Below are 12,839 nucleotides of genomic sequence, written 5' to 3'. Positions count from 1 at the left end.
AAGCAGATGTATGTATGTATGTACTAATGTATGCATATTGGTTATGAGACAAAATAGATATGTAACGTTGGTTTCACTTCTCCAGTGTGGTCCAGGAGCACTTACTTAACTACTTACTTTTAACTTTTGTCTGCCTGTATGTTTGTACGCGCATAACTCTACAACTACTAGCTGGAATTGATGGCAGTTTTCACCAATGTATTTCTAGAGGTCGAAGTTAAAATATAAAAAATAAATAAATTAGAGAGTTGCCACCTGTTTGAAAATTGCATTTTAAGTAAATTGATATGATAAAGTAAATATTGCTAATATGGCTGCCAAAATAAAGAGGTTTAAGACGGCTTACATCCGAAAAAATTTTTGTGTAAGGTTGCTACCTGTTTGAAAAATTATTAAATTATTAATTAAATTGACAAAATAAATGAAATATTTATTACAAAACGGGTATCAAATAGCACAAAAATACTTGTGTGGTGCATTGAAGCACGCCGGGTATTTGCTAGTTTGAAATAAAAAATACTGTAAGTCATTTCAAAAAATTTGATTTAAGCAGAACATTTGAAAATATGTTTACATATTATCGCCGTGACTAAGAGTGCAGAGGTGCTTGCTATTATTTTTTAGGTTCCAGAGGATCCTAGATTCAAATGCCGCCTAGGGCAATAAAAACAAACGTTTTCTTTTTCGGAACTATCAAAAAGCATCTGTGAAGTGCAGAAGGAAAGCGCATTCAAACAAATATACTTATACCCACTAGAAAACGTTTCCATACAGAGTTTTTTACAATATTCATAATGTTTTCCTTAAAAAGAATTAGGTTAATTTTTTGTAATGATGTAGTTCAGTATAAATATAATATAAGCCGTTTAAATACAAGTTTCAAACTTCCTCTAAAATTGAGAGAAATTCACCAAATTTTCAGCAAAATTTCAATACCTTTTTGTCAGAATTTTTAGAACTTTTTGGAATGCCATTTAATTTCATTTTAATAATTTTCAGCAGCTCGTTTCTGTAACAATTCTCTAACAAGGCGAATCGAGATATGAATTCGCCGCCCTGTTCTCTACTGCTAATGAGTAGAGAAATAATCGGTAGAGAAGAATTATAGAAACGAGCTACTGGTTTGAAGTAGTTTCAAAACCCCGTTAATTTTTTATATATATATTTTTTTTTGCTGACTGTGTCACGCATTTTGCCATACAAAGTATGCTCGAAAACTTTTTTATGTGGAAATAATGTCAAAAAGGCTCATTTTTGTAAATTTCTTATTTTCAAATGATTTATATTATAGAATGAACTTTTATTTTTATAAAAAAATTAACGACAATGTTAATGTGAACTTTTTTGTCAGACTTTTTTTTCGTGTGCAGTTTTACATCCCATTAAATTTTAATAAGGTGTTTAAAAATTCCGCAAATATTTTAAATTTTTTTGCTGACCATATTCCAATGCAAGGTATGCCTGAATTTTTTTACTTGGACAAAATCCCAAAAAAGTTAGAAATTTTGATGAAAATTTCGAAAATTTGTCTAAATTTCAGATAAAGTTTGAAATTTACTTTTAAATAGTTTATGTTATATTAAAAGAAATGAAGTAAAAATGTTTGTATGAAAAACCAGAGCAATTAAAAAAATTCTCTTTACGGAAACTTTTTCTAGTGGGTGTATGTTAAAAATACACAAAATTCCGCTGATAACAAATACCTAATTAAACTTTCTTTAAGACAAGTTTTTATTAGTGGCTAATAAAAAAAAGAAAAAAAAACAGACCCCACACCACCTAACAGCTAAATTTTATGTAGTGTTATTTCTTCCCATTCATGTAATATACGGTCTAAATATGAACCATATCGGACCATAAAAACGGGGTTTCCAAATATCTCGACTCCTGCGCCACCTAGAGGATTAATTCACCTTGCACTGACATCGGGTTCGAAACTAAATAAGTTTGAAGTTTCAAGTCTTTAGCTTATCGGGAAATTGGTTAAAAATTGATTGCGAGATTTGATTACACACAAGCGAAACATAATAAAAGCTTGTAACAACACGATATGATTAATTTTTTTCTCAGTGTAGCAGTACGAAACTGTATACTACTACACACGAACCCAATCACACTTCCTTTCAAATAGTTTTAATTTAATTTATTTATCTTTGCAGATTAAATGTTCGTTTTGCAACTTTTTGATTGATATTCTTGCACAATAAGGGATTGGGGATGAAAAACCTAAATAAAAAGGATTTAATATCTAAATATGCAGGTAAGTGCAGCATATGCTACGTACATATGTACAAAACGAAAAGTACAAAAAATACAATTTTATTAAACCATTTGAGAAAAAAATGCGGTACAAATAAGGTCTCTAAAAAACATTTGATATTACACACATCTATACATATTAGTAAATGGTCCTGGGAAAAATTAAATCCGCCAAGTTGTAATGCTTGAACTATAGCTTTAAAAGTTAAGCTAACAACATTTCTCTTCACTTCAAGCTTTTCAAAATTTTGCATTAAACGGTACTAGAAAAACAAGACTAATTGAATTTGCGGTGCAACACTTTTCAAATTGATTGCCAATAAAAACGAAAACCAGAAAGAAACTGCAAAATAAGTAAAACAAATCAAAAGTCACGCAAAGGTAAATGCAGGAGTGCCACCTATAAACAACACCAGTAAGCAAATAATAAAAACAAAAATGATAAAACACGAAGAAAATCGTGAAAATAAAAGGTTTCCAGAAACAATGGAGCAGTGAAAATCGCTACAAACAGTGTCATTGTTACAGCGCAAATTGTTAAATGAAAGACAGCTTGTTGCTGCCAATGTTAACGCTAGTTTCTGCTTTACACATAGAAATGGTTATAAATATATGTATGTACTCATATGGATGTACATATGTATGTGTGTACTTGGCTCTAAAACAATGGCGAGCAAATAGCAATTTACAACAATAAAACAGCACATACATACATACATATGTATGTATGTATGCATTTTTTGTGCTCCTGTGCTATAAGAAATTCAATGGCGATTGCATTGTCGAAATCTACTACTGTTTCCACGAATATTCGACCCAGCTGACACCAATTTAGTTCATTTATTGCATTACTAAAATTTTCAATTCGATTTTGTTGCTACCATGTTTTTATCATGGTTGCTACTATTTATTGGCCCAAATTCGCTTTTGTGGCGTTTGAAAATAGAAATAAATCGAAAATAGTTTGGAAAATTGTACGCGTGCAGAGGGAGACCTGCTTTATTGTTTAATTTTCGATGTAAAATGCTGCAATTTATTTTTATACGTTCGCACTCGAATAATAAATTTAGCAATTGGCTACTGTTGCGCAGACCAAAAGCCATCCCCAATTAATTAGAATTTCCGCAAGTTTTTACTAAAAAATACTAAATTAGTTTAAAATTTGTTTTGGTGTTAAACATCTTCGATTTCGGTGGCGTAAAATTTTAACAGCTTACGTTTGCTAATCATGCAATTTGGCTCTCAAGCCAACCCAGCATTAGGTGTGAACGCATGCATTAAATGAGGAATTTTATCCGTAAAGAATTGGTTAAGGCCTGCTTATCTCTATATTTTTTCAGGAGGATTTTAAATGACAACTAATAAATGTTTAATCGTAGCCTATGGACGCTAATATGTATGGGTATCTTTTCGAACACTAAATTAATAATAATATCGATATATGTGAAAATTTATAAAAACGTCGTTAAATTTATCGATAACAATATCGATAGTTATAAAGTATCGGTATGCATCATTATTTACATTAGTAAAGAAGTTGTAAAACGTGTACGTATTTAAAAATATGAAAAGTAAATTATTTAAAATGTCGATAAGTATATTGACTAAAATTTCGATAATTATATCATGACTTAATCGGTTAAAACACCGATATATGTACGTACATGTGTGTCGTTGGCAAAATCCATAAACACTGCATCGATAATGTGATCAATTTTGGCAGTCTGAATTATAGTTTATCGATAACTATATCGACTAAAATATCGATAACTATATCATAGTGCATTTAGTAAAGACATCAATGTATTTATATGTTGACAACAATATAGATGATTTGTCCAAAATTTGCAAAACAATAGTAAAAATATACTACGGTCAAGTCGAATTTTGCATTCTCTCCCCTCCTGATTCGCTTAGTTGCTATATCAGCAGCATTATATGTTTAAGAAATTTACTTTTTCGTTTTAAAACCTCACTTACAAATGTTTGTAATTCTCAACCGTTAAATAATATAATTTTTTCAATGTATAGTTTTCCAGCACCCTCTAATACATCTGGAAGGTAGCACAGAGATATATACATACATATGTAGGCTCTTTCAATGGGTATGTGCGTAACGACTAAGATGCATACCTCTTATCTGAGTTATTCATCCCTATTCTGGTTGTAGTAAGTCGTTCGAATCGACAGTCGCTCGTTGAATTATGTTGTAAATAAAAACATTAACAACAGATTTTAACACATTTTTTTTTGTAAATTATGTCATTGGTTGCCTCATGATGCCAATGGAAAACTCATATTTCGATCAACGACTATCGTTCCGACAATCGGCGATTATTTACAGCCGAACAACTTCCTATTCCATGCTTGTAGGTAAAACGTGGCACTAAGCATTTAAATCGCTTCAAATTTATTCCTTTTCGTTTCCTGTGAAGTATACTGGTGGATCGATGCAATAGCGAAGTACCCCGTGGTCGTGCCGATAAGTTTCCTCGCTATAGGTTTGGCGAATTATAGATGTCTGTCGGTCACAATGACTTTAAGGACTCACCATCATCGCGGTTGATATTTGAAGTTGTCTGTTTTGTTAGCTTGGATTTTAGAGCTTTAAGTGGACAACGCGACCAGAAATTTCCTTACAACTAACCTCCCTGGATTAAATTGTGTTATAGCCGTGAGGCTATTGACGAAGATAGCGGCTATTCCAGTGGAAACCATGCTACTATGATATGACTGATTGAGCTACAAAACCACCGGCTGTCGTTGGGTCCTTGTTCCTCCTTTAAAATCTCAGCTAAAATGATAATATGTACATTATTTACATATGTATGTAACTACAATCAATATGTACGACTCCTATCCAGTGTTGGCAGTTTAGCCGTTTTCCGGCTAGATTTAGCCGGTTGCAATGGCAAATAGCCGGCAGCCGTATTTTCTAAAAATTTAAATGGTTTTCTTTTGTACAAATTTAGCGACGAAAAATCTATTAGAAATGGCAAGCCTTATCTTTGAGAAAAGTTTCATGTCGGACTGTGTTATATAAAATTGAAAGACAATTTTTTCTTATGCGAAAAGTCCTAAAATACTGGGCCGATTTCAATGGTTTTTATTTTAAGCTAATATACATACAGTACCCATACACCCATAAACACGACATTTTAGCAAGTTTTGGCTATGTTTCTTTAGTTCATTAAATTTTTTTTATGAAATTGCAGCTGATTACTTAAAAAACACCGTTTAAATCCAAATTTCATACTGTTACTATTATGGAAATTCTACAAATTTTCACCAAAACTTTTTAACTTTTTACTCATCATCTTTAAAAAAATTTTAAATTGTAGTATAATAAAGTGCAAATTTAAAGCAACTAGCGGATGCCGTTAATTTTGGCAATTTCTTTGTTGACAGTGTTCCGCATTTTTTTTTCATATAAAAAATGGTAGAATATACTTTGTGTAGACAAAAATGCCTAACACCGTCATACAAAAAAATGTCAAAAATCAACAGTGGGTCATAGCTATGTACTTAAAATTTGCACTAGTATATTATGTTAAAATTTAATAGACTATAAAACTGCATACCATAATTTTTCTAAAGGTGCGGATTAAAAAGTAACAAATTTCGAAGAATTTTCATAATTTTTGCATAAGGTTTGAAGTTTGGTAAATCAAAATGGTGTTTGTTAAAAAATCAGCTTTATGAATTTACTAGTATCTGATTTTTTTTAGATTTATTCAATGAATTTACTAGTCTTTCAACTTGTAAGTTATTTAAATAAAACATGTGAATTTTAGTTGAAACATTTTAGCCGCTTTTTTTTTGCCAGTTTAGCCGGTCGGCCCGAAAATTTCTGGCAACACTGCTCCTATCTATCATTTGTGGGAAATCCTTCTGATATTTTTGCATTGTACGGTAACTAGTCCCAATATAATTTTAAAAGCTGTAGCTAACTAAATCCTTAACAGCGCCTTCCCCCATTTTCTTTTTTCAATTAAATTTTGGAGAATATAACGTGTTTGTCTCTGGCATACTTAGAAATGTGCATGAGTTCGCATAGGCAAGAATTAACTTCAGTTAACATTCACTATTTATTCACTATTCATCTCGCAAATTATATGTGTTTAATTAGTAAAACCTTTTCATTTCAGAAACAAGAAAAAAGACGCGAACTGCGTCTGAAAAGATTTTGGCGTACACCCAAAACAACATCATCCGAAGATTCGACTGGCTATGAAAGCCCCACGCGTACCACGAAACCCGGCAGCGATGCACAGCGCTTCAATCATCTGCATTATACCAGCTTAGCGCAAAGTGCACCGGGCGGGCATGAGAACGGCAGCGCCTACAACAAACCGTCATGTTCGCTACCGCTATTGCAAGTGTGGCCCAGTCAGGTAGGTGCAAATTTAGTGCTCTCAAATTTATGAAAATGAAAATGGAAGAAATGAAGCTACTACATATCTGCCGATTAGTAGTCACATTGGTTGTATGAAAGCAACATTTTGGTTGCATTTCACATATTCAAAGATGAGTTGAATAATGATATCACCCGGGCTGGAAAATCTTAGCAAAAGTTTGGAAAAGCTTATTTGGCATATAGTATCTGGAAGTTCTGTTTATTTGTGCATATATTTGACACATGCGCATACTTCGCATTTTCGGGGAATATGAAACGACAGATGAGTAGAAATGTATGTATGTAAATGTATGGAGCGACTCGAAATGAGACTTCAAGGATTTGATCGATGAAGCTGGAAAAGCTACGTATTTGCCAAACTAAAAAACTGCTTGAACTGAATCTGAACAGACTTGGCATTCATTAAGGAAAAATTTGGTTGTTTGATAGTAGGCATTACAGAGCTACAAATAAAAGGTTCGATGTTGAAAGAAAATATAGAAATTTTGAAAAGTGTAAAACTCGACTGAGACTGAAGATCTATCCAATTACATCTAAGGATGTGTAAAGAAGTTTTTCCAATTATTCAATATATTTAGATGGCCTGAGAATGAGAGGGCCTATTTTTTCTATTGATAACACAGCCACATAAAAAATCGGGTTTCGGCGATCAGACTATCTTTTTATTATGTATTTTGATGCGTTTTGATCCATTACTTCTGATTTTTTTCTAACCTCAAAATGTGACAGGACAGATTGGTGTTCAGCGTATCAAAATACATAGGGAAGTAATGGTCTGATCCCCGAACCGCGACACTTTTTTTTTGTGTTTGTGTAATTGAACAAATCATGTAATTTTATACTTTAATTCCGATATTATTGAGTAAAAATAACATCAAACCCTAACCGCCAAAATAACGTAAGTGATATTTTTTTCAAATTTTCTTTTTGATGCAGAAATATTCTTAGAGCATCTAGATGCATTTCTGCATCAAAAAGAAAATTTTGAAAAAAATGTCGCTTACGTTATTTTGGCGGTTATGGCTCGATACTGTAAGATAGAAATAAAATTTCATTGACTTAGCATTATTATGAGCATATTTTGTTTGTTTATCGAGCTTTCAAAAGTGCTTAAACTAATTTTTGTATACATATTTGCCAGCCCTGGAGATCACTATTCAACAAATTTTTAAATTTAGACTTTATTCAATATAAGGCCAGCTATTTCTTGTATACATATTTTGGGTCTCTACATACGAATCTGATCTTAGAATAGCTCTATCATATCAGGTTTTTTAAATATCCTAACCTAAAAATGCGACAAAACCGGTTTTGGCCTATTTTCGATGTTACGTAGCACAATGGAATTTCGGTTACTCACAAAAATATACATGATATTTTAAAGGTTTGCTCAAATATCTCCTTTCACCGAGAAATTTGAATTTAAGGAATTTCGTCATAGTTTGAAAATTTCAAAGTAAAATTTCTCCATTTGCCAAATCCATCTCAAATCAGGCAGAGTGACAACTTCACATCGTAGATTTGCTTGCCGATGAAATATGTATGTTATTCTACAAGGAAAATGAAGGATACGTATGTTTTTGAAAAAACTATTTCTAATAAAGATATGCGCATATCAATTTTGAATGATAAAAATTAAAAAACGATAAAAAAAATTTGTGTTGCCTGCCATTTTTTTCTAATTAAAAAAAAAATTTGTTTTCCTGATTCTTATAGGTGGCCTAGCTTACATTGAAAATTCGTTTGAAATTTGCAAAAACTTGTAAAATTAAGAAAAGGGTGGCCAACTTTTAAAAAGAAAAAAGTTGATTTTCTTGAAAAAGCTACCTTTTTTTCACCAAAATTTTACAACAAGTTTTTACCAGTATGAGGAAGAATCGGTATAAGTTTGAAGTGGGCTAATAAACCATTTTTGAAGTCAGGAGATTTTTTTCCCCCAAAATGAAAAAAAATATATTTTTTTTGTTATACAAATTTTATTTGGCAAATATTATATTAATCTTATATTTTTATTACATATTTAAAACTTAATTTTTTGCCAATTCTGCACTTTGTATTTCATTCTGAATAATCACGCTCCAATTTTCTGCAAAATTTGTATAGTTTTGAGAGAAACAAAACCATGGCGTGCTAACCAAGTGACCCCGAAAATAGACTAAAATCGGCCAGCCTTATCTAATATGCGATTTTCATGTCGAAATAAGTAGTATGTATGTATGTAGCGTTAGGCTCATAACACCCAACACAATCACATGTTGTAGCCTACATAAACATGTATGTAGATACATATATACATGCATACGAGTATGTAGTGTACTTCTGTAATCATTGCTAACTGTCCTTGTTTGATTTTAATTATTTTGGCTTACATTTATTATATGAAAAACCTATGTACTTTCTGTTGTTTTCTTGGTTTGGCGTTGGTTATTGTGATTCGTTGTGATGTATTGTGGTGAATAAAAAACTGTAGCCACTTTTGCGACAGGAGGGCTTCGTGCAGTTGCGACGTAACAGCGGCCCTGAAGGCCAACGGGTAGGCGTGTTAATTTAAAAATAAATACATAATTTCTTTCTCTAAAAATTTAAAGTTGCCTATAAAACTAAATTTATACATACATAAGTATACGTAATGTACATTTGTACGATGCATGTTTTTGTAATACTTTTTGAATCCCTTTTTCTCCTAACAAATGCAAATGAGGTTAATAAACCTTAACAATTTTTTTGCAAACTAAAATTTTTTTTTAAATTTTTTAAATGTTTCCATGGTGCTTTTTTATTTAATTTTTCGATAGAACTAATTTATTATATCATTTACCAAAATGTATGAAACTAAACAAAAATACCGTTATGGTTATAAAAATACTTAAATACGAAATACTACGCTTTCTTTTATTAACCCTGTTCAACCAAGTCCTTATGGTTCATTATTTTTATACAAATAACAGTTAAATGGGATTTTTTCAAATTGAAAACTTTGATTTTTGTAGCTGTTTTAGAAAATTTATTTCAACTTATTTAAAATGCACTAAATCGCTAATTTCTAACACAATTTACTAACCACGATAAACGCTAGTACACAGACAAAACCTCGATATACCGATCCTCAATGCAACAATCCTCTAAAATAATTTCGTTTTTCTATAGTTAACCAAAAAATTTATTTTTTTGCGTTATTAAGATACTTTTTTCAAAATTTAAGATATCTTCGCAGGAGCAAATCGCTCAAACAAATTCACAAGCTGTAAATAACTATGAAATTAAAACGAATTTATGCATATTGTTGTATCGAGGTTTTACTGCACCTGTACGAAAGATATCTGCAGCAACAACAGTACTCTACCACTTATCACTAACATTTAGCAGTTTTTCATATATTTATTACCATTAACTTGCCGAAATCACGTTCACATTTGGTCATTCGGTTTCCACTGTCGGCCTTTTTTTACTCAGCGCACACCCAGCCACCCCTTTAACCGAATATTTAAATGTGCCAACTCTATATTACCAGCACAGAAATTCCCTAACAATTTTTTTTTTCTCTCTATCTCTCCCCTTCGCTCTCAACTAGGACTCACCGCGCGGCGAGGCGGACGGCCAGTCCTTCATCTTCCCTGTCATTGCCGAGACGAGTACTAGCAGCAGCAGCGGCGCTGGCAGCAGCAGTACGACTGGGGACAGCGCCGGCGCGGGCAGTTCCACCACCAGTAGCGGCACATCTGGCGTTTGCAACAATCACAACAACAGCACTAATTTAAGTCACAACAACAACAGCAGCGGCAATGGCAATCATTTAACGCTCAGCAACAGCAGCACCAGCAACAGCAACATAGGCGAACGGCGTCGCAGCTCGCTTTACTGTGATACTTTGCATGCCGGCGACTCAGGCATTGATTCGGTGCAAGCGTCGCCCTCGCCCAATGCACTGCCGCCGCCACCGCCAGGTGTTTCGCTGCTCAGCGGCGACGGCTGCCTAGGTTTAGGCAGCAACTCCTGCAATGTTTCTCCCGCCACTACCCCTACGCAAGGTTCACCCAATCTCTCGCTGGGTGGGGCACGCGCTGGTGCACGCGCCAGTATCAGCGTTGGCGCGGCGAACTATCGACGCAAGTCAAGCGCACTACTACATCCCGATCATGCGCGTTTATTTGCGCTGCGCATGAAACATGCCGCCGCTCTGGAACGCGCACAAACCTCACCCGATCAAACATCCATCGAAGATGCTACAGAGTTCCACGATAATGGGCTGGCGACGAATTTGCGTCTTTGCTCTGCGTCCTCGTCGACGACGTCGTCGCTGACCTCCGTCGCAGCGGTCAGCTTAGGCGGCGGAGCGGTGGGAGCAATCGGTGGCGGAGCCGCTGGCTCCTCCTCATCCTCCGCCGCTGCTGTGGCAGCATGTCTGGCTGCCGGCGCTGGTGCGGGTTCACAGCAGCGCGTCTCCGACCCATGGCTGCAGCCGCAATCGGATCGTGAGCGTGATTCGCGCTACGAACGGCGCCGTTCCTCCACAATGACGGCGCGTTACTCACTCTTCGATGCGCTGGATCTCGAATATGTGTTGTTGCGTGCAGCGGCGCGCGGTTCGGTGGGGCCCTATTCGCTGAGTGAATCTATACATAAACTGACATTTACTCAATCGCTTGCGTTTCCGGCACTCGCGCGCGGTCTTGCCACAAAACGAAGGCGCTCGCATACGCGTACCAGTTCGCGGCCATTAAATCCAAACGAGTCGGGCCTGAATACGTGTGCGAAAGTTGTGACAGCAGTCATATTGGTGGGCATTTCGTTTATGGTGTTTCTGATTGTGTACAAATTTGTGCGGACGTGAGGTTTACTCCTGGCCCCGACAGACTTTCCCGTCACATATCAACAAACGAACGGGAATGTGAATATGTACGCATTCTCTACGGGAAATACTAGTGCCAGTAAAACGCTGTCGGGGTTCAGGAGAGTATTGGGTCTGAAAGACCGGGATTGAATGCACATGAGTGAAGAATCAACGCGGGTGTAGGAAAGCAAATGATAAGTTCGCAATAATTTTAGAAAACTAAAGTAATAAAAATTGTGATATAGTAAAAGTGTGCAATGCTGTAAAAAACAAACCGACACAATACTGCTTCAATGCATGGTAATGCTGGAATCACGCCATTTATGTTAAGAAATGGAGCTGATAGCAAAAAGAGTTTCAATTAAAACATTTTGTAATTAAGAAAAAAACTAACACAAAATGCCTTTTTAAAATAGTATCTGCTACTTTTTAATACTAATAGCATTTTCCATACCTTTTTACCTACCTTTTTACATATATATGTATATAGACTACTCTATGCTCAGAGCTTCTATTAGATAGATCAATAATATGTAACTCTATTTTACTGGCTAATTGGATATTTTTATGATGGCATTTAGTTAATTACCTTTAGAGAATGGAGCGCTCACGCACAAGAATGTCATTTAAGCGGCCATGTTTTAGTTCTAAAAGAGGTGTGATATGAAGAATGAGGGAAGATTGATTGACTGAAATAAAGGATGTGCTGAGATATTCAGTCTAAGGCCAGTGTCTGCCTTAACGCGCACTATCGACTATCGTTCTATTCAGAGTTTCTAGTAGCTTAACTGGTCCAATGTCTGGACACTTTAAAATTCCCGCAAACTTTAATTTCGTCGATGTCAACTTTTATCATTATTTACCTAGATTTGCCCAGCACTTTCTTCACTCACATGCCCTGAAGGAAGGAAAGAAGGCCCAACAGACACGGACGGTTCGAAGCTTAACTGTAGGTTCAATGGAGATGCCGCCTTTTGAGAAACGTCTATCAATCTCAAATTTTGCCTTACAGACTGTTGTTGGGTGTTCCATATAGAGATGCTTGCGATTAGTCAAGTAGTCAATATACTGATCAGGTGTGTAACGCGTAAATATAAAGTAGGTCGAAATTTATGCTAGGCGGCAATCAGTACACTGGTATCATTTATAATACTTTAAGAACTAACTGGCCAATGTTTATCCACCTTTCGGTGCCATCGGATCTCTTTCTAACCAGACTTATATTAGTAATAGCAAAGTCCAGGAAAGTGCTTAGCTAATTATCTAGCTAGGAAGGTTCTCTCGAGGTGATTTCTATAAATACAAAGAAGATGTAGGTTGGACTACCTTCAA

General features: G+C 35.0%; 2 protein-coding genes across 2 annotated transcripts in view; both read left to right on the top strand.

The window, feature by feature from the left end:
• The window catches only part of LOC118739086 (uncharacterized protein DDB_G0271670-like), a 112,447-nt gene extending 100,171 nt beyond the window's left edge, over window positions 1-12,276 (top strand). The window contains exons 3-5 of the mRNA XM_036470211.1: window positions 2,160-2,260; window positions 6,408-6,653; window positions 10,248-12,276. Coding sequence (XP_036326104.1) covers window positions 2,255-2,260; window positions 6,408-6,653; window positions 10,248-11,507 — 1,512 coding nt within the window. The 5' untranslated portion in view covers window positions 2,160-2,254 and the 3' untranslated portion in view covers window positions 11,508-12,276. The remainder of the gene's footprint in view (window positions 1-2,159; window positions 2,261-6,407; window positions 6,654-10,247) is intronic.
• Window positions 6,591-12,839, top strand: part of LOC118739087 (dual specificity protein phosphatase Mpk3-like) — a 228,948-nt gene continuing 222,699 nt past the window's right edge. Inside the window, exon 1 of the mRNA XM_036470213.1 lies at window positions 6,591-6,653. Within this exon, the coding sequence (XP_036326106.1) occupies window positions 6,617-6,653 (37 nt within the window). The 5' untranslated portion in view covers window positions 6,591-6,616. The remainder of the gene's footprint in view (window positions 6,654-12,839) is intronic.

Source organism: Rhagoletis pomonella, unplaced genomic scaffold, assembly GCF_013731165.1.
Source record: "Rhagoletis pomonella isolate Grant_MI unplaced genomic scaffold, Rhpom_1.0 Rhpom_scaffold_00005, whole genome shotgun sequence".
Taxonomy (NCBI): domain Eukaryota; kingdom Metazoa; phylum Arthropoda; class Insecta; order Diptera; family Tephritidae; genus Rhagoletis; species Rhagoletis pomonella.
This window is presented reverse-complemented; position numbering and strand designations above follow the sequence as displayed.